Source organism: Loxodonta africana, chromosome 26 (assembly GCF_030014295.1).
Source record: "Loxodonta africana isolate mLoxAfr1 chromosome 26, mLoxAfr1.hap2, whole genome shotgun sequence".
Taxonomy (NCBI): Eukaryota; Metazoa; Chordata; class Mammalia; order Proboscidea; family Elephantidae; genus Loxodonta; species Loxodonta africana.
Window position 1 is genome coordinate 7177055 of NC_087367.1, and position 21586 is coordinate 7198640.

Below are 21586 nucleotides of genomic sequence, written 5' to 3' on the forward strand. Positions count from 1 at the left end.
TTTTATTTAAGCACCTGGGGCAGTTAGATGGTCTCCGGTTTGCTTTTGTTTGCTCTTCATAAATTATCCAGTAATGAAGCAGCTCTTGGTTCACACCCCTGACAATTTTCTTGGGATAAATTTCAAGATATGAAATTACTGGATCAAAGGAAATCAACATTCTTAAGCCTATTGATAAGATATTGCCAAATTTCTGAGCTGAAAGACCATACTCATTTACAAGGTTTGGGAGTGCTCATTCACTAATCCTTGCCAACTTTGTGTACATTTTAATTAAGATGTCTTGGTGTATTTTAAAATTTATATGGAATAATAATAGGACTTTTTTCCCCAAAAATTGATAACAAATTGTTATAGTGCTCATTGATTTGTTGTTATTGTTCTTAGTTGTTCTTGAGTAGGCCCCCAACTCATGGCGACCCTATGCACAACGGGATCAGACCATAAACCAAACCAAACCCAGTGCCATCGAGTCGATTTTGACTCATAGCTATGAGTCGGATTGGACCATAAACACTATTATTATATTCTAAATTATTATTCATACTAAAGTTTGTTTCTCAGCTTTCTTTCTTTTTTTCATTTATCCTTTACCTTTACCCCAGTCTTTCACTATTTGAATTATTACATCTTCTTAAATATGCGTTAGGAAATAGTGGTACATATTCTTCTTCATTATTCCTTTTTATCCCAAAGTTCTTGCTTATTCTCATTCTCTTATCCTTCCAGATTGATTTAGGATGATTTAAGGGGTAATGCTGTCAGGTAGCAACATCAATAAAACTTATAGAGGTTTTAACTGAATTTGTACTAAACATAAATTCATTTGGAGAAAAATAATGCATCTACATATTTTCAGACTTCATGTCCAGAATCAAGGTCTGTCTCTCTATTTAAGTCTTCTTTTTATGTTCTTCTGTGAAGTTGTATAATATTCTTTAGATAAATCACACACTTTTCTTACTATATTTATTTCTGAGAGTCTTATTGGCTGTCTTTTACTAACTATTAAATAGGAACAATGAGCCGGATCATGAAAAACTAGATTAAGAAAAAAACTGGGAAATAGGAGAGGTTGATTGGAAAAATAATATAAATGTCTATTCTTTTCATACAGAAATGCATCATTCTTGCATTAGCAGAGACCCACACACACTACATTCAAGCAAGTAATCCTCATACTCTATTATTTATGTACTTAACTTACATTATCTACAAACTTTACAGACAGAAGGTCTTGAGCAATATCCTAGGAGAAGTTTTTGCTATGTCAAAGCAAATAATGTTGGTCGTGCTAACATTGTTACCTCCATAACGTAACAGAAGGAAGCAATTGTAGGCCTATTCCACAGGCAGAGCCTGGGCCGCTAGTAATTTTTCAGACTGTGTAGTCTATTCGAAGGAGCCCTGGTGGCGCAGTGGTTAAGCACTCAGCTGCCAACTGAAAGGTCTGAGGTTTGAACCCACTAGCCACTCTGTGGGAGTAAGATGCAGCAGTCTGCTTCCAGAAAGGTTACAGCCTTGGAAACTCTACAGGGCAGCTCTACTCTGTCCTGTAGGGCTGCTATGAGTTGACATGACTCAACAGAAATGAGTTTATTTCCATGTTGAGCACAAGAGAACATATTAACATGTCAAAAAAGAGTTTTGACATGCCATATATAATGTAAAAACTTAATTCACAAAATTAAAATCAGAACTGTTTTAAAATATGTAATCCTAGAAGTATTATGAGTCATGAGTTTGGTATTTAATTAACATAAAGCTGCTTTTTTGGCTGACTATTCAGCAATTCACTTGACTGTGGTTACTTTGCATTTCTGAAAGGAAGCCCCATGAGCTGATGTTTGCTTCAGGATCGGAGAAACGGAAGAGGGCTCCAAATTTAAGGAAAAAAAATTAATAAAGTCAAGCAGTCTCTCAACACTAAATTATCTATATAGACATTTGAAATATTTTCATACCAAAAAAACTGAACCCATTGCCGTCGAGTCAATTCTGACTCATCTCGACCCTATAGGACAAAGTAGAATGGCCCCATAGGGTTTCCAAGGAGCACCTGGTGGATTCAAACTGTCGATCTTTTGGATAGCAGCCGTAGCACTTAACCACTACGCCACCAGTGTTGTCATATTCTCATACAAGGTACAAAAAAAAAAAAAAAGAACTACTTTACCTTTATATGTTTTACTCCACAGCTAACCGCTCTGTTTGGCTGATATGGATCCCAGGAAATATCAAAAATCTGTTAAAAAATATTAAAAGTTGCTATGTTGGTCATTTACATGTTTTTGCCTTCTTCCAGGCACCAGTTCAATTACCAAGACTATATCCTGGCACTTAGAACACAATGTTAGCTGCACAGAATGAAAAACGGAGGGTTTGCGTCTGTGGATGATTCTAGAGCACCCGCCTCGTGCGTTATGTATTGTCTCATGTCTACTTACCTCACGCCTCAGGAGAGAGGTAATTAACTACAACCACTGAGAACAAACTGGCGCTATCGATTTTATTTTGTCCATCTGTGATAAGCAAATAAATTTTGATGACTTAGGATAATTTTTTGATCGAATTCCCTACAGCTCTCCCTCCACTATGCTGCTGAAACGCTTTGGAGATAGCTTTCTGATGAAAATGAACAGAAGTATAAAATGCTTCATTTTAACTAGTAAAATGTTTAACAGTCAAGTACAGTTCAATATAGCCAACAGATTCTAGTAGTCATGGAAGTTAGTACTTCTGAGCATAGGGCAGGAGCATTTATCTGGCCCTAACTTAGCCCAGCAAAAACAGCCCTTTAGCCCATCATTTTAATCTGACCCAAAACACAATTATGTTTTCAGTGCTCCAAGTAAAGGAAAACATACCCGCTAATATTATTTCTCATTCTTTAAGAAAAGCTGCCAGACAGTCTGCAGGTAGTTTTACTTCCATTTTGGAGACAGGAGAGAAAAGACTCTGCCAACCTTGAGAATCACATTGCCTAGAGCAGTTGCTGAAAACACTCCCAGGGCCCACCTGAGGGATTCTGATTTAGTGGGTCTGGAATCAGGCCTAGTCATCTGCATTTTTAAACAGACCCCAGGAGATTCTGATACAGGTGGTCCATGGTCTACACTCTATGAAGGGCTGACAGAAATGGAAAGATGAACTGTCAGGGCCAGAATCTAGACCAAAAAAGAAGCTATGTCACTAACTTCCCTTCAGGTAGAATGGAGCATCTATGGACCGATCATCAGAGGCTGAGTCTGGACCGCCAACCACCAGTCAGGTAGAACGAAGAAATCACGGACCATGGAAAGGGTGCTGTGTTGGAGTCAGAAAGCCATGTCCACATACCAAGTACCAGCGGGGTCCAGGCACCCATTGCCATTATGGAACCTCAGGCAAATCTTTGCCTCTCTAACCTTAACTTCCTTTTCTCTAAAGCGGGTGACACTACCTCAGTTTTGTTATAAGGTCGATTAAGATAATGTGTATGAAATCCTTTACCAAGCTATAAAGCACTGGTTATACGAATGTAAGGGGTGAAGTATTTTAGCCACTAAAATCATCTTCAGGATCATCATTTTCCCCGAAGCAGCCGTAATAATTCATGCTGGCATCGGAAATGAAGAACAAGACTCTGGGAGACACAGATTATGGGGTCTGGGGGAACAGTGTCCTAACAGGACAGAATTTCAATAGAACGTTCTAGGCTCTTACAATTACAGACTTCTCACAAGCGCAGCTGTGCACTTTTTATAATCTCCCCCCAACTGGAAAATGAGCAGTACGTTAACAAAGCAATAGGAGAAAGTCACTGAAACCAGACACTCGGGTCACAGGGCATTCAGCAGAGTTAACAACAAGAACAACAAAATCCTTTATATACAAGCCAAAGTCATTACATGAGGCTATTTTTCTAAGTGAGGAGCTTTGACTGGTTTAAAGTGTTCATGATTTTAATTTTCTACATTTTTGTGAAGATAATAGGCCCAAAATTCTGACGTGCGGTATACTAAGTCAAGTCGCACTATGTTAAATGATTCAGGAATAGGAGTAGGAATTGCAGGACAGTAAATAAAATACTACCTGTGAGTTTGTTTTCAGGAGCACTAGAGATGGCATCCCGACAATGTGTACTGGGTCCCAAGCCCGATTTTGCGGGCACTGGAAATTCACGCATTTATCCGCTCTAGCTCGACGTACTTTATAAGATATTATGGAATCACAGTATAAGCAGAAATAGTAACATCCAAGACCTAAGCGTCACAAATATTTTCAACCTAAACAGCTCACCGAGTACTAAGTTAATGCCAATTAAATTAAGTTAGTGCCTGGGGGTAGGGCCCGAGCACCAGTGCAGGTGCCAGGCCTTTTCCAACACTTAAGTTCTACTACTGGTCACTCCTGGACTTTCTGAGGCCTTGACCTGGAGCAGAATTCATCCAAACGTGCAGCAACTGTGGGGTTCTCCTACAGCCAGGATTCTCCCTGAATGAACGTACCATTCCGTTAAAAAATTTTTTTTAAAGTTCACCCTAAGCAAGAGAGATTGACTTAAATATTTAACTAGGGCCTAGTGACATGGGCACTCATATTGTATAGAAATAAGACAACTAGAAGTCAGTGTAAGAAAGTCATCCACATGCACTTTCAAACTGGAAAATCAAGACAATAAAGCAGTCAAAATATTTCAATTACCTAAGACCCTGGAGACATAGGTTTCTGACCAGTTACAGGCATGCACTTGCTTCGTTCCCTGCCTTGCCAGCTGTGACTACATGGAATTAGCATTTCTGATCACACTGATTTCAGTATGAATGACAAGCAGGCCAACGTTCTCAGATGCAACTGAGACTCTCAGTGGGGTCTTTACATTCATCTGAAATGGGAACGTGCGCCCTTGTAATTACATTTTGTGAATATTATTTTCTGACAACTATTTCCATTTCTAAATTAATACAACTATACATACAATTTCAAATTCAATTCTGTTTTGATTTTATGAAGAAGGGAAATGTCAGTATAAAAAATTTGCTTTTCCTATCAAAAGCAGTTAACAGCTCAAATAAAGCATCTGATTACCAGAAGCGATCATGCCAGCATGTTAGCTACTAATCATGAATTAACAAAAGAAACGGTAAGTTCTTAAGTGCAATACTTGGGAAAAATCTATACATGGCAAACTTCCTTTAAAAAATATTAAAAGTCAGAGAAGCAATTTCACAATTCCTCCACAGTTACGAAATCCACGTGGTTTGACCCAACAAGGTCTCCTTACCCGGTCGGAATGGCCAGTGGCAGAGGCCAGGAGCTTCCCCTTCCTCCAGTCCCAAATGCAGACTGTGTTTTTGGCATCCAATCCCACAGAGGCTAAACGCTAGGAATAAGAACAATAATTTAATACCTAAAACTGTTGAAAAGATGTCCCTTTATTCATGCCTCCTTCCAGCAAATAGTTGACTGGCTACCTACTACATGCTAGGCACAGGCTTTCTCATGAACAAAGTGATTTCTTACAATCTGTCTTAAACCCCTAACTAAACACAGATGGCTTCCATTAGCATACGCTGAAATTTCAAAAATCTTAAAACACAGGAAACATTACTGCCAAATTTCATGAGGCCTCTCAGAAAGTCAGTGGAAATCACAGGACTAGGCCCTGAAGGCTGGGTTTTAAGTTTCTCACTTAACTTTTTTTTTTTTTACAGAGTCTAGGATTCTATCCACCATCCATATGTCAGTTTGTCAAACTGTGGTGGTTTACATGTGGCAGCCGGCTTCCGTAACAATTATAGCCTTGGAAACCCTACGGAGCAGTTCTACTCATACGGTCACTATGAGTTGGAATTGACTCAGGGACAACAGGTTTGGTTTGGTTTTATGATGCTGGGAGCTATGCCACCAGTATCTCGAATGCCAGTGGGGTCACCCATGGTAGACAAGCTTCACTGGAGCTTTCAGACCAAGATGAGCAGGAGAAAGGCCTGGTGATCTATTTAGTCAATGAAAATCCTACAGGTCACAATAGCATATTGTCTGACATTGTTCTGGAAGAGGAGCCCCCTAGGCTAGAAGGAGCTCAAGATACACAGTGGCTGCAACAGTGGACTCAAGCATACAGCAACCAAAAAGATGAAAGCAGACTGGGTAATGTTTCATTCTGTTTGTATATGAGAAAACAGAGATTTAAGGTGGCTAATTAATTTTCCCAAGGTCTCATGTCTAGCTACTTACAAAGCCAACGAGAAGCCAAATCTACTTACTCCCAGTGCACATCTCCATTTATTACACAGTGATATCTCCTTATAAACGGTATCCTGCTAGAATCTCCCATTTGGCTGTTTGTGTGTTTCAAACACTTTGATTTTGTCTGTAATTTATGCGTTGGATACTTTTTTCCCTTTAAGGACAAATTCTAATCTGAACCCAAAGAATTTATGCTGGGGGATGTTGTTTCAGATTCAATTTACTAAAATTATATATTCTTCTTTATTACTTAAAATATTTGTGAAATTAGAGAAAATTATGAACAAAGGTAGCGTTCATTAATGTGACTTCTCTACGTCAAGCCCTTTAATTTTACCAGCTTGGTTAGGCTTTTAGACTATAGACTCCTGTTGTTAGCTGCCATTGAGTTGGTTCTGACTCATGGTGACCCCATGTTCATTTGTAGTGACAGGCCTGAAAAGCATTTCTATAACTATATATCTATAAAACCAAAAAACCAAACCCAGGGCCGTCAAGTCGATTCCGACTCATAGCGACCCTATAGGACAGAGTGGAACTGCCCCATAGAGTTTCCAAGGAGCGCCTGGTGGATTCGAACTGCAGACTCTCTGGTTAGCAGCCGTAGCACTTAACCGCTACGCCACCAGGGTTTCCTATATATATCTATACCTACTTGAAAGCATTTCTATTGCCTTTTGTTGACTGTGAGGTTACGGGCCATTTGTCATTTTCTAAATATCGTGCGATTCTGGTCAACCCTACTCAGGGAACAAGGCAGACCTGAAGCAATAGCTGTCAACACGCCACGAAACCAATCACGGCAAACAAACAGGGGGTTGCTTTCCTCAACTCAGAGTTAAGTGCCGTGCATTGTACCCCCACCACCGCCACCCAAAAGGGAACCTAAAAGAGGATAGCTAGGGTTCTGACACAAAATAGAACAGGCAAAGAATTAGAAAGTTAAGGCTGGATTTCTCTGGGCCATGCATTACATTTTCTTGTGACTTTTCAGAACAAATTTTTATTTAAAAAAAAAAAAGGTTGTTAGGATAACAAAATCAAATTAGAGAAAGTAGGTGTAAGTACACATAAAGCATACATTTGCATTTGTACATGCAAATGCATTCGGACACATTCATTTGATTTAATCAAGAAGTCCACACACGTGGACACCTGAGCAAATACCATCACCCAGCTGTTTCTCCACACACGTGGACACCTGAGCAAATATCATCACCCAGCTGTTTCTCCACACACGTGGACACCTGAGCAAATATCATCACCCAGCTGTTTCTCCACACACGTGGACACCTGAGCAAATATCAGCACCCAGCTGTTTCTCCATAGACCTGGACACCTGAGCAAATATCATCACCCAGCTGTTTCTCCATAGACCTGGACACCTGAGCAAATATCATTACCCAGCTGTTTTTCCACAGACCTGGACACCTGAGCAAATATCATCACCCAGCTGTTTCTCCACAGACCTGGACACCTGAGCAAATATCATCACCCAGCTGTTTCTCCACAGACCTGGACACCTGAGCAAATATCATCACCCAGCTGTTTCTCCACAGACCTGGACACCTGAGCAAATATCATCACCCAGCTGTTTCTCCACAGACCTGGACACCTGAGCAAATACCATCACCCAGCTGTTTCTCCACAGACCTGGACACCTGAGCAAATATCATCACCTAGTTGTTTCTCCTTAGACCTGGACACCTGAGCAAATATCATCACCCAGCTGTTTCTCCACAGACCTGGACACCTGAGCAAATACCATCACCCAGCTGTTTCTCCACAGACCTGGACACCTGAGCAAATATCATCACCCAGCTGTTTCTCCTTAGACCTGGACACCTGAGCAAATATCATCACCCAGCTGTTTCTCCTTAGACCTGGACACCTGAGCAAATATCATCACCCAGCTGTTTCTCCATAGACCTGGACACCTGAGCAAATATCATCACCCAGCTGTTTCTCCATAGACCTGGACACCTGAGCAAATATCATCACCCAGCTGTTTCTCCATAGACCTGGACACCTGAGCAAATATCATCACCCAGCTGTTTCTCCACAGACCTGGACACCTGAGCAAATATCATCACCCAGCTGTTTCTCCACAGACCTGGACACCTGAGCAAATATCAGCACCCAGCTGTTTCTCCACAGACCTGGACACCTGAGCAAATATCATCACCCAGCTGTTTCTCCACAGACCTGGACACCTGAGCAAATACCATCACCCAGCTGTTTCTCCACAGACCTGGACACCTGAGCAAATATCATCACCCAGTTGTTTCTCCTTAGACCTGGACACCTGAGCAAATATCATCACCCAGCTGTTTCTCCACAGACCTGGACACCTGAGCAAATACCATCACCCAGCTGTTTCTCCTTAGACCTGGACACCTGAGCAAATATCATCACCCAGCTGTTTCTCCTTAGACCTGGACACCTGAGCAAATATCATCACCCAGCTGTTTCTCCTTAGACCTGGACACCTGAGCAAATATCATCACCCAGCTGTTTCTCCACAGACCTGGACACCTGAGCAAATATCATCACCCAGCTGTTTCTCCATAGACCTGGACACCTGAGCAAATATCATCACCCAGCTGTTTCTCCATAGACCTGGACACCTGAGCAAATATCATCACCCAGCTGTTTCTCCATAGACCTGGACACCTGAGCAAATATCATCACCCAGCTGTTTCTCCATAGACCTGGACACCTGAGCAAATATCATCACCCAGCTGTTTCTCCATAGACCTGGACACCTGAGCAAATACCATCACCCAGCTGTTTCTCCTTAGACGTGGCTATGAACGGGAAAGTAGAGGGTCAGTGAAAATGAGGGAAAGTCTCAATGAGATGGCCTGACACAGTAGCCACAACAGTGAATTCAAACATACCAACAATCATGAAGATGGCGCAGGACCGGGGACATTGAACTCCGTTCTACGTGAGGTTGCCATGAGTCAGAGCCAACTTGATGGTGACGGTAGTACAATGGAATGTAGGTACTATCCTGACTAAGCCAGATGGATTACAGCGTAGTAAGACCAAAAGCATATATACCTATTAAAAACCCATTGCCGTCTAGCGATTCCAACTCGTGGTGACCCTTAGGACAGAGTAGAACTGCCCCATAGCGTTTCCAAGGAGCACCTGGTGGATTTGAAGGAGCCACCTTTTGGTTAGCAGCCATAGCTCTTAATCATTACACCACCAAGGTTTCCACATATATGCCAGGGTTCTAAATATGTAGTGAATCTGGTTCTAACTTGAAAAAATGAACGGTTAATGATCAATACTCTCTCAAAATAGCAGAAAACACCAAGTACATGTTAATTGTTAAACAAATGACTTAAACCAGGTCAACTCCCATAACCCACTGAGTTTCCTGAAGATTCTCAGTTTAGTCAATCCTCTAGGAATAATTTCACAGGTCTCTCCATGGCACCGACTTACAGAATTAATTCTGACATGTCTCAAATATTGGACTGAAGGACTTAACTGGCAGAAATATGGAAGATCAAAGGGAGGAAGAGTGGCAAAGGAACATGGAGAAGGCTGGGGAGAGAAGGGCAAGGACTTAGGGAGGAGGTGAATGCAGTGGGAGCCAGGAGTGATCCCCAATGTTCCCTCTTCCTTTTCTATAACACATCAACAGATCTTTTCTGCCAAGTGTAGCCAGAGGCCAAAGGAAGGAGAGAAAACCTTGTTGAGAGGATTCGGAAGGCTTCGTGAAGGCTATTGTAGTGTCTTTGAAGAAGGAGTCAGTTCAAAGGGATAATGGAAGTAAAACGAGAAAAGTCTGTTAGTGTAGAAATGCCCAGCTACAAAGTATGGACTTCATTCAATGGTACTCCACGGTTTTGTGGGTTTTAAGCAGTGCCTTGAAACTTTTTTTATTTGGTGAAATGTATTAGCAAGAAATTGACTGTGGGGAAACCAGCGTAGAGATTACTTAAACTAAGTCAGACATGGGATGATTTGAAACTTAAAGAACGGTAGCAGAATGGGAAGAGGATGAAGGTTATGATAAAGAAAATAATAAGCAGGAATTGGTGACTGCTTGAGTTGGGAGGAGGTAGGGAGGAGTCAGAAGTAATCTCAAGGTAAAGAGTCCTAGAGAATTTTCTCAGTGAATAGTTAGGAGGTGCCATTATCTTCCAAAAGCCAGGGTACCAGGGTAATGCTCAGGGCTTGAGGACTACGAAGAAGGTTTGGCCCAGTCGTTATTCCAATGGATGAGAAAGTGGGTTTGCTGAGCAATGGTGGAACTGAATTCATGAATTCTTTTAGGAGGCTTTTTAACTGGATGGTGAGGCTAGGGGAAACCAAAAGTGGAGCCTATCTGGGGCTGGGTGCTAGTGCCACAAGCTTGGGAAAAGGCCAGGTAGGTGAGGAATTCTAGAAGACTGGCAGAAGGAGCCAGCTAGGTCGACGGGCTCTCTGAGCCCGTAGGCTTGTAATGTTGGCATTATAATTTTAGGTGACTTGTGTGAAGTCATTAAAAAGAGAAGTCACTAAAGAAAAGAGAAGTGGGAAAAGATACACACCTGTCCATCTGAGTCAAAAGCCAGGCAGGCAACTCCATGCGTATGGACATCTTTAAGAATGGACACAGTCTGTACATTATACGAATCCCATACGCATATATATGGCTCCTTTCCAACTTGGCCAGTCGCAACAAGAGTTTTATCTGGATGTAAGGCAAGGCTGAAAGAGAAAAAGGTCTCTTTTCACATTTTGAACTAAACAAAGTTAAGAAAAATATTATCTTTTATCCAAATTTATTTCTCACTCCGTAATCATCTAATAAAAGATTATCTCAAGAGAAAAAGTCTGAACTGTCTCCAAATAATTACCTGACCAGTCTAAATTGAAACGTTCAACTTTGGCAAAGAGAAGCTTAGCACAGCTTAACAAAAAGACTGTTTTGTGAGGTCATACCCATTTGGTTACCTTGAAAATCCGGCACTCTTATGATTATGGTTCTGTGGTTAGAAAATATTCCATATGGTTCTGTAATTGCTTTAAAAAAAAATTATTTGATGATATTTACTTAACGGTTTTGAAAATATTACCCAGTTTTCAAGCTAGCTTTTGACTTTAATTTGGGAAAAAAAAAAGTTGCTGCTAGGAGAAAGTTCACCCCTCTGAGTTAATGAGACCTGCCTGCGGAAGCGCGGGATACCATCCTAAGTGGGATTTGAAAGCACGGAAGGGTCCCAGAATCAAGTGCTGTTTCTGTATCTGTCGCCACAGATTATGCGTTTTAAATGAAAATTTCTGTTTTTCATAAATCACTGTGACACCAAGAGACCTGTAAATTACTCTGCCCCTGGCTTGTGCAGCAGTTTTCCTCGTAGTCCAATCAAAATAAAACTTTGCCAAATGCCAACTAGTGTTTCAAGGCGTCTGTAGCAGTCAAGAGGGAGAAATGTCACCATTATTATTCCTGGATATCACTCCAATGGTTAAATTTATCGTGTAAAGAAGGTGTGCCTTTCTGAAAATAAGTGTTAGAAATAAAAAAAGCACATCACGTATATAGAAACCTAGCAGATGACTCTGTTTACACAGTCAACAGAAGTAGAAGCTTTTCCTTTCAATTTTTAGCATCTGTTTACACAGTAAACAAAAGTGGATTTTTGTTTCCTTTTCCATTTTGAACATGGTGCTGATAAGGGCAGACACACTGGAATCAGACAGCGGGGTTTGCACAGCGGCTGCCTCCCACCAGCTCTGGTTCCTCGAGCACTTTACTTGATCTCTCTTGCCTCAATTTCTTCATCTATAAAATGAAGACAGTATATAAAAATAAATAATGTAACGAATGCAGAGTGCTTAGCACAGTGCCTGGCACGAGACGCACTTGATACCAGGTTCATCACCATCATCATCGTCATCGCGTAACTCTCATCATACAGATATCATCGACACGCATGTCTGCGTGGATATAGTGTGCCTCAGATAAACAAGCTACTTTGAATACGAGGTGGCCATCTGACAAGCGCTTGCTGGAAAATGTTTCTTCAGGAATCTTTATAAGGAAGTAATATAAAAAGATAATCTGTACAAAAACCCAAAAAACCAAACCCGTTGCTGTTGAGTCAACTCCAACTCATAGCGACCCTATAGGACAGAGCAGAACTGCCCCATAGAGTTTCCAAGAAGCGGCTGGTGGATTCGAACTGCTGGCCTTTTGGTTAGCAGTGTACCTCTTAAATACTACACCGCAGGGTTTCTGTCCGTATAAAAGGGGAGCTTTTTAACAACAGATGAATGCTAGAGGCTTTCAAACTTCTTAAGGCTGTGGAACACTGAGCGAGGAGAGTTGGTGTAGAAGGTAGAAATGACCAACAAGGCATCAAAGGACCCTCTCAATTTCAGTTTTTCTGGGATATACCTGTTATTTGATGGCATCACGATGTTCTAGAAAATTGCGATTATGAAGTGCCATGTTTGTTTCATTCAACCAATGGATGGAAGTAGTCTGTGAAAACCCTATATATACACAAACTAGTATATTTTAGTTCATTCATCCAACAAACCCTTATTTAAGGGTACAGTGCCCCAGACAGATACTTAAAGAGAAAATACACTGCCCCCTTAAGCTCACCTTAACAGAAAGGACAGACATGGAAAAAAATAACTAGAGAATATATACAAGATATCAAGATATGTACATAGTGATGTACAAAGACAAAGGATGGGGTGACAAGCTGTCTAGGACATTAGAGATGGCATCAGTTCGTGTGACAGACAAAGGGCCTTCACGTGAGAAGACAGTGTCAGTGGTGAAATCTTACTGAGAATAACAGGGAATTAGATGCGTTAGACAGGCAGGGGTGGCTCACGAAAACCCTTTTAATGAGACCAGGAAGCTGCGGCACCACTGACAATCGTTAGCAGGACAGAAAATGAACAGCTTTGTGTTTCTGGGAGACAATCCTTGCAGTGGTGATGTGCAGTGGGAAGGGCAGACTGCAGAGGAATGTTGTGAGAGGAGGCGGGGAAGTCAAAGTCTATGCAGGAGACAATGAGGGCCTAAGGTAAGGCAGTGGATGGAAAGGACGAGTCAAGAGATATTTAAGAGAAGAGGAAAGAGAAAGAGAAAAAGTTAGGATGCTGGAGGCAGAGGAAAATCTTGGACAAGTCAAAGTTGACCGAAGTTGTTGGTTTGGGCAACTGGGTATATAACTCGTAGAGCTTGGCAGCGTTAGAGTTTGAAGCCTATGAACTTGATCCTGGGAAAAGATGGACTTAACCCCACCTGATTTTTATTTGGGAAACCAAGAAGACCCCTTATGTTAGCACCATACCTAGAGTCCTAAGAGATACAAGGGAGAGAGGATTTGACCAGACTGTTAGCCCTGGTGGCGCAATGGTGAAGCACTGGGCGCTAACCGAAAGGTTGGTGGTTCAAACCCACCAGCGGCTCTTCAGGAGAAAGATGTGGCAATCTGTTCACGTGAAGATTACAGCCTTGGAAACCCTATAGGGCAGTTCTACTCTGTCAGTGGGCTTGGTTTTGGGTGTTTGCAAGAGAGCAGAGGCTGTCTTCCATCACTCTATCCCAGGTCTTGGGACATCACATAACAAAGAAAGCGCTGACAAAACACTTGCTGAAGAGACTGAACGACACCAATCATACTCCTGGCTGCCATTTTGCCTCCCCTCTACTGCTGTATAAGCAACAGCTTCTACTCAGGGACCAGAAAATAAAGGGAACAAGTATATTTTCCCTGGATGACAGGAGACATAAACTCTTTTGCTGTCATCACAGCTTTTTTTGTTCTGACGTTTTAGATATTTAATAGATTCCTGCAACATCTGAAGCTCCCAGAATAAAAAAATCACTGTTCTAGTAAGTCATTCTGACTCTAATTTCATGATTCCTGGCTTTTCTCAGCTAATTCCTTGAATGAGGGGGTCAATGGAACAAGCAGCATTAAACAAATCTTCAAAGAGCCCTTCAAAATGATATTTTCACCTAAGTTACCTTATTAGCTGTATGTTATGGATCAAATTGTGTCCCCCGAAAATATACGTTGAAGTCCTAACTCCTATACCTGTGAAGGTACTTCTGTTTGGAAATGGGAGGTTTCTGTTGCTATGTTAATGAGGTCCTGCCTGAGTAGAGTGAGTCTTATAAAGTAGAGCACAGAGGCAGAGAGACACACACAGAGGGAGATGGCGTGTGACGACGGAGCAGATGTATCTCCAAGCAGCAAAGGCATGGCAAGGCTTGCCAGCCGTCACCAGAAACTAGGAGAGAGGCCCACAGAAGGAACTGACACAGCTGTGGCCCTGATTTGGACTTCCAGCCTCCAGAACTGTGAGAAAATAAATATCTGGTCTTTAAAGCCACCTACTTTGTGGTATTTTGTTATGGCAGCACTAGGTAACTAAGACACAGTATTACCCCAAATAATCTCATCTTGTGATTAACTTATTTTTAACTCAGTTATTCTTGAATTGTTCTTTGTATTCATATTAAATCTCCTTTATGCCATTCCTTAAACCATCTCTTCCCAGCCCACCAAACCCCATCCCCCAGGTTCCTCGCCTGCCACTTGGGCACATCAGGAGAGCTCAGCTATTTCTCCCTTGAAAGCCTAGAGTCTCTGACATCCCCTCTCTGGCTTGCATGCAACATGATTGTTGAGAGTGATTCACACTGTTACTATTTATCTATGCCCATTTCATGTCAAGCATAGGGAGAAGAAGGAAGAACCTTTATTCACTTTGCCATTTGTGACATCAGCTTCCCAGAAACTCTGCTCCTTTCACCTGGTGACAGATGATGGCACCCATGTGTCTTCCAGAGCACAGCCGGGTATCATTTACTTTGAATCTGTCATGTCATGTCAATGGCAATTTTTAAAGCTCATAGGAGGGAAAAAAATTCCACAAACTTTAAACATTGGATTTTCAAGAGCATAATACAAGGTTATTAGTAATGGTGACCTTGCAAAAAACATATGTTTAATAAGTAGGCTTTAATCTACTCTCAAGGTGTCTATTCCCTTCTTCCCACATTCCTGTATTTAGGAATTCAAAATTTTCATGAAAACTCATTTTGAGTAGAATCTGCTTTTATCTAATCCCAAAACACCTTTGGAATTTTAGCTCAGAAGCATTTTGAATGGCAGGTGTGTATATGTGTAGTCTGTCCCTTACCACATACTTCACTCTTTGCTCTGCCCACAGAGCTGCCCCGAGCCAAAGAAGCCACCCTTACAATAAGGCCTTTAGACCAAACAGCAGATTAAAGGATGTTAGGCCTCCTTATCCAAAGAAAGATCGTGACAGAAAGAATAAACCAAAAAACCAAACCCACTGCCATCGAGTTGATATCAACTCATAGTGACCCTAGAAGACATAGTAGAACTGCCCCATAGGGTTTCAAAGGAGTGTCTGGTGGATTCAAACTGCTAACCTTTTGGTTAGCAGCTGAACGCTTAGCCACTGCGCCACCAGGGCTCCAGACAGAAAGAATAGTGTCCCTGAATTCCTGGGTTTCCAGTAAGAAATGGCCAACTATTGCATCCTTCCACAGAAGAAATTAAGTGGAAGGTATTTTATCACCATTACATAAAATATTTGTTTCACTTTAGGCTTCTATTGTGTTTGTCACCATATCAGTGTTGTGAGCCCTTCTGTAACTGGAAGTACTGATGCTATTGACTTACATTCTATCTGCCAGCTGAGAGTCCATAAATCTAACTCCCTTCTTTGCTTTCCTAATAAAACATGCACTTTGCAAATTCTGCACATTATTATAGCTAAAACAGCAATGTCATAATATTAAAACTTAAAATCAACTCCTCTTCACTGAGGGTCTAAATGCAATGGGAGTCTCATTGAACACCTGCATATTTTATGGTTTGGTGCTATTCTATTTTTCCTTTGGAACTCAATTTATTGCATTTATTTTTCTGTATACATGGCAACAACAAAGGGATCAAGCTTTTAAAGAACTGTTTTTCTCTGTGTATTTATAAACCTAGTTCCACTGGGAAATCCCATCTTCTGTTACCATAGCAATAGAAAGCACTGCAGAGGACTTCCATACCCTTTTCTGGAGGAGGAAATTGATTTGTTTCTCTAGCATGCCAGGAGGGCAAAAGCATGTCTTTCTAACGTCAGATGAGATCAGGAAGTTTCCCAGATATGTTGTATGGGGGAGAAGATGAGAATTAATAAGGTCACGGAAAGAGGTAGCCTCAACGTACAAGTTTAAACAAAAAAACATTAATCAGCAACACTAATCATTCTTGATTCCTTAAGGCAAAAAATTATATTTGAGTACTTGTTCCAAGGGCAGAATTTAAAAAAGGTTCATGATTCTGACTTTACGTACAACTCAATAATAAGATGAACAACCCAACTTCAAATATGGCTAAAAGATTTAACCATATGCTTCACCCAGGAAGAGAGACAGAAAATGAGCACATGAAAAGGTGCCTAACATCCTTAGTCATGAGGGTAATTGTGAATCAAAACCATAATGAGATATCTCTACATACTCATTAGGACAACTGAAATTAAAAGGTGCCTAACATCCTTAGTCATGAGGGTAATTGTGAATCAAAACCATAATGAGATATCTCTACATACTCAGTAGGACAACTGAAATTAAAAGGTGCCTAACATCCTTAGTCATGAGGGTAATTGTGAATCAAAACCATAATGAGATATCTCTACATACTCATTAGGACAACTGACAATACCAAGTGCTGTCGAGGATGTGGAGCAACTGGAATTACTAACAGGAATATAAAACGATGCATCAATTTTGAAAGCAGTCTGGCAATTTCTTATAAAGTTAAACATACACTTAACATATGATCTAGGAATTCTACTCCTAGATATTTACCCAAGAGAAATAAAAGGATATATCTATACAAAGACAGGTATACAAATGTTCAAAACAGCTTCATTTATAATACCCCTAAACTGGAAATAACTCAAATGTTCGTTAACAGGTGAATGCGTAAACAAGTTATTGCATAGTCATACAATTAAATTGTTCTCAGTAATAAAAAGGAATGAACCACTGATATACACAACAACATGGATGAATCTCAAAAACATCATGCTGAGTGAAAGAAGCCTGGAATATTTGGTGGAATACTCAGATCACTAATATCTTCATCATACAAAGTTGGGAGCTAAGAGATACTGTCTATAGTTGACGACCCCCCCCCAAAAAAAAACTATAAAATATAAGTTAAGGCTATAAAGGTAAATATTAAAGGAATTAAAAATAATGAAATAACTTTTTGGGAAGAGGTAAGGGATATAAGAATGGTATATGTAATATATATCCTCATGTATCTTAAAAGGAAGTCAATCATGTCTAAAATTGGTAAATCAAGAAATAGCAACTAATCATATTGTTTTGAGATATGGATATAACCACCAGAGGAAACGATCATAAGAGTTAAAATTGACAGGAAAATTCAACACCTCTACAACAAAAAGGCAAATAATCCAATTAAAAAACTGTCAAAGGATATGAACAGACACTTTACCAAAGACATTCAGGTGGCTAACAGACACATGAGGAAATGCTCAAGACTAGCCATTAGAGAAATGCAAATCAAAACCACAGTGAGATACCATTTCACCCTGACATTACTGGCATGAATCAAAAAAAAAACAAAATAAATACTGGAGAGGTTGTGGAGAGACTGGAACTCTTATGTCCTGCTGGTGGAAATGCAAAACGGTACAACCATTTTGGAAACCAATGTGGCACTTCCTTAAAAAGTTAGATCTAGAAATACCATATGATCCAGTAATCCAACTCCTAGAGAAATAAGATCCATCATACGAATAGACCTATGCACACCCATGTTCACTACAGCATTATTCACAATAGCAAAAAGATGGAAACAACCTAAGTGCCTGTCAACAGATGAAAGGATAAATAAACTATGGTACATACACTCAGTGGAATACTACACAATAATGAAGAACAATGACAAAACTGTGAAACATTTCACAACATGGGTGAATCTGGAGGGCGTTATGCTGAGTGAATACGTCAATCACCAAAGGACAAATACTGTATGAGACCACTATTATAAAAACTCATGAAAAGGTTTACATGCAAAAAGAAACAATCTTTGTGGGTTACAAGGGAGGGGAGGGGAAAGAAAAACCCTAAGTAGACAATAGATAAGTGTCAACTGTGGTGAAGAGTAAGACAGTGCACAATACCAGGAAAGCCAGCACAATTTGACCAAGGTAAGGTCATGGAAGCTCCACAGATAAATCCAAACTCCCTGAGGAACCAAATTACTGGGCTGAAGCCTGGGAACCATGGTCTCGGGGAACATCTAGCTCAATTGGCATAATATACTTGACAAGGAAAATGTTCTACATCCTACTTTGGTGAGTAGCACCTGGGGTCTTAAAATTTTATGAGTGGCCACCTAATATACTCCACTGGTCTCACCCTATCTGAGCAAAGGAGAATGAAGAAAACCAAAGACCACAACTACCACAGCCTCTACCAGACTGAGTCCAGCACAGCTAGATGGTGCCAGGCTACCACCATGGACTGTTCCGACAGGAATCATGATACGGGGTCATGGACAGAGCTGGAGAAAAATGTAGAAAAAAATTCTAACTCACAAAAAAAGACCAGACTTACTGGTCTGACAGAGACTGGAGAAGCCTGAGAGTATGGCCCTTGGACACTCTTTTAACTCAGTACTGAAGTCACTCCTGAGGTTCACCCTTCAGCAGAAGATTAGACCAGCCCATAAAATCAAACCAGACTAAATGGGCACACCAGCCCAGGGGCAAGGACTAGAAGGTAGGAGAGGACAGGAAAGCTGGTAATGGGGAAACCAAGGTTGAGAAAGGGAGAGTATTGACATGTTGTGGGGGTGGCAACCAATGTCACAAAACAAAATGTGTATTAACTATTTAATAAGAAACCAATTTGCTCTGTAAACCTTCATCTAAAATACAATTTAAAAAAAAAACAGTTAAAATTGCTCCTTCATAATGTGGATTGGGGATGAGAAAAGGAGGTAGTTAATTTTCATTATAAGGCCTTATGTAATTTTTTATTTGTTTACCTATATTGCTTTGATATAAATACGAAATTAAAACAAAAGTTGGTTATAAAGAAATAAAAATTGATAAATTTACACACACACAAACAAAGGCATCCGGTAGTTTAGAAGTCTTCCACAGGCAGGAAGTAGAAAGCAACGTCTGATGACTACCGTATTTTTTGCAAATAACACATCCACACATATAACATGCCTAACGAACCTAGGAAAATCACGCACGAGTGGGTTGCACAGTTGGCAAAAAAGTATAACACGTGTGTTACTTGTGTAAAATACTGTATATCAGATTTGTCAACCCCCAGATGTTCTCATCAGTATAACTGTCACTGATAAAATGAATTTGATCAGCACGGGTAGTCTTACAATTCATTCTTTGAAAAAGGAGAAATACTGCTTCAGACTGTAACACTACAATTTGCTAATGAGAAGTTTCACTAATGAGAGGGATCTATGTGAAACCCAGCTTTCTGGAGCTATTCATCTCCTTTTTTTTCCTTTTTAAGCAAGGAGCATGACTCAAGCATTGAAGGTTATATTTGGCAGAAGTCCTGTTAATTTAGGATAATTAAATATGCCAGTCATGTGTTTCAGTAAGGTCTGATTAAATACTTTAGAGAAGTCATTAGTGAATCCATCTGGTCTAGCGGCTTTGCCAGATGGTAAAATGTTACTACCTCTATCCTTTCTGCTCTTAGAATACTGTACCTCTGTTTTAGAAGAGCAGGCAGTCATTTTCAAGGTGAGTCTTAATTTGCAAGTGTATATTATCAAGGAATTTGGAAGGTGGAAGGCAGGCCTAACAACTGTGTTAACGATACCAACTGAGCCACAAGATTCCAAGGCTGTATTAAGGGGCATATCATTCTACTGTTGAATTCAAAGTGATTCCCGTTTCCTCAGAACATTCTACATCAAACATTTTAGATGGTGCTCTGAGATAACCGGCTATATTTCTCACCCATGAGATTGTAAGGCTCCAAGATGAGGAGAGCCCTGGAAGTACTTCCTCCAAATGGATGGTCACCTAAATGGAAGAGTGGCCAGTTTTGATTTTTTAAAACTGTGGTTTTGCACAGCTTTATGAGAGTGGATTAAAATGAAAATCTTAATTTTTTTTTAGTTCTTTGACAATACAAAACTGTCTTTGACTTACCAGTTCCCCAAAAAGATGCGTCAAAATGCAAGATATTCTCCAAAGCACTGACTGATGTCAACTTTAATACAGGCACTTCACCAATTGGTGTCAATCCCAAGTAATAACTTGGAGCTAGTGGAGAAGAGTCGGCGGTGGCTTGAAGAAGCAAAAATAAAGCCCAGAAAAGAGACCACATTTTTTTTCCACCGACAAGCCCTCAACTTCATTGACTTCACAAGCTAAGTGTTTAGGCTGAGCTGAAGCCCCACTCTTTTCTAAGAAAGCCAAATTTGCATATTTAATTGACTGGTTTAGTTGGCTATGATCAGACAAAATTTTTATTCATGGAACAGTTGCTTCCAAGGCCACCCCCTGACCATCTGGGGACGACGGATACCACACCGTGGCAACTCTCATATTAGAGCTTTGGTTCTTACTCTGCTCTTGGTTACTAGACTCCTCTCCTCCCTTCATTTTCCTTTTGATCCTCTGCCTTTCCTTCTGTTTCAAGTTTTCTTTGTATTTACACCGGGGTGTTATATTTCACCCAGCATTTCTATGTATTTGGAAGGAGCAGGGAGGGTGGGAAGGTGCGCTTCTGTGTTACTTCAGTCCCCCGTGTTTCCGGAACCAGAAGTCCATGCTTGACCTTTGACCACAACCCTCAACTCTGAACAGTTTGGATTTTATCACTGTGGAACTGTCACTGTGAACTTTGCATAAATAAATAATTAAAAACCTTTTTTTTAGATTCCATATGTGTCAGAGCACGTGCGTGCGTGCGTGCATGTGTGTGTGTGTTCACGGAGTAGAGAGATGGTTGTAGAGTGTCCCCCAACCACTACGATCTCTCATCACTGCAGACACAGTGCAATGTGGGCAACAGGCTGGAAAGATCAAAATGTGGTTCAGGTCCTCCACTTTTAAATTGCCTGTGCCCTACGGTAAAATGTGAATCTCTGTAACCCAAGAGACCCAGGCAGAAGGGGTCAGGTAAAGAAACTGACCTTTTCACGTGGGTCTGAATTAGGGTAGGGAAAGAGTGATTTCCAACTCTACTTTGAGGAGGTAGCTCTACCCCAGTCATACTTGGAGTGCCTTACAATCTGAGGGGCTCACC

At 40.7% G+C, this 21586-nt stretch overlaps 1 protein-coding gene across 1 annotated transcript in view; it reads right to left on the reverse strand.

The window, feature by feature from the left end:
- The window catches only part of EML6 (EMAP like 6), a 253307-nt gene that overhangs the window by 140825 nt on the left and 90896 nt on the right, over positions 1-21586 (reverse strand). Inside the window, exons 2-4 of the mRNA XM_064277085.1 lie at positions 10788-10947; positions 5267-5365; positions 2177-2245 (exon numbers count right to left, since the gene is read on the reverse strand). Of these exons, the coding sequence (XP_064133155.1) occupies positions 2177-2245; positions 5267-5365; positions 10788-10947 (328 nt within the window). The remainder of the gene's footprint in view (positions 1-2176; positions 2246-5266; positions 5366-10787; positions 10948-21586) is intronic.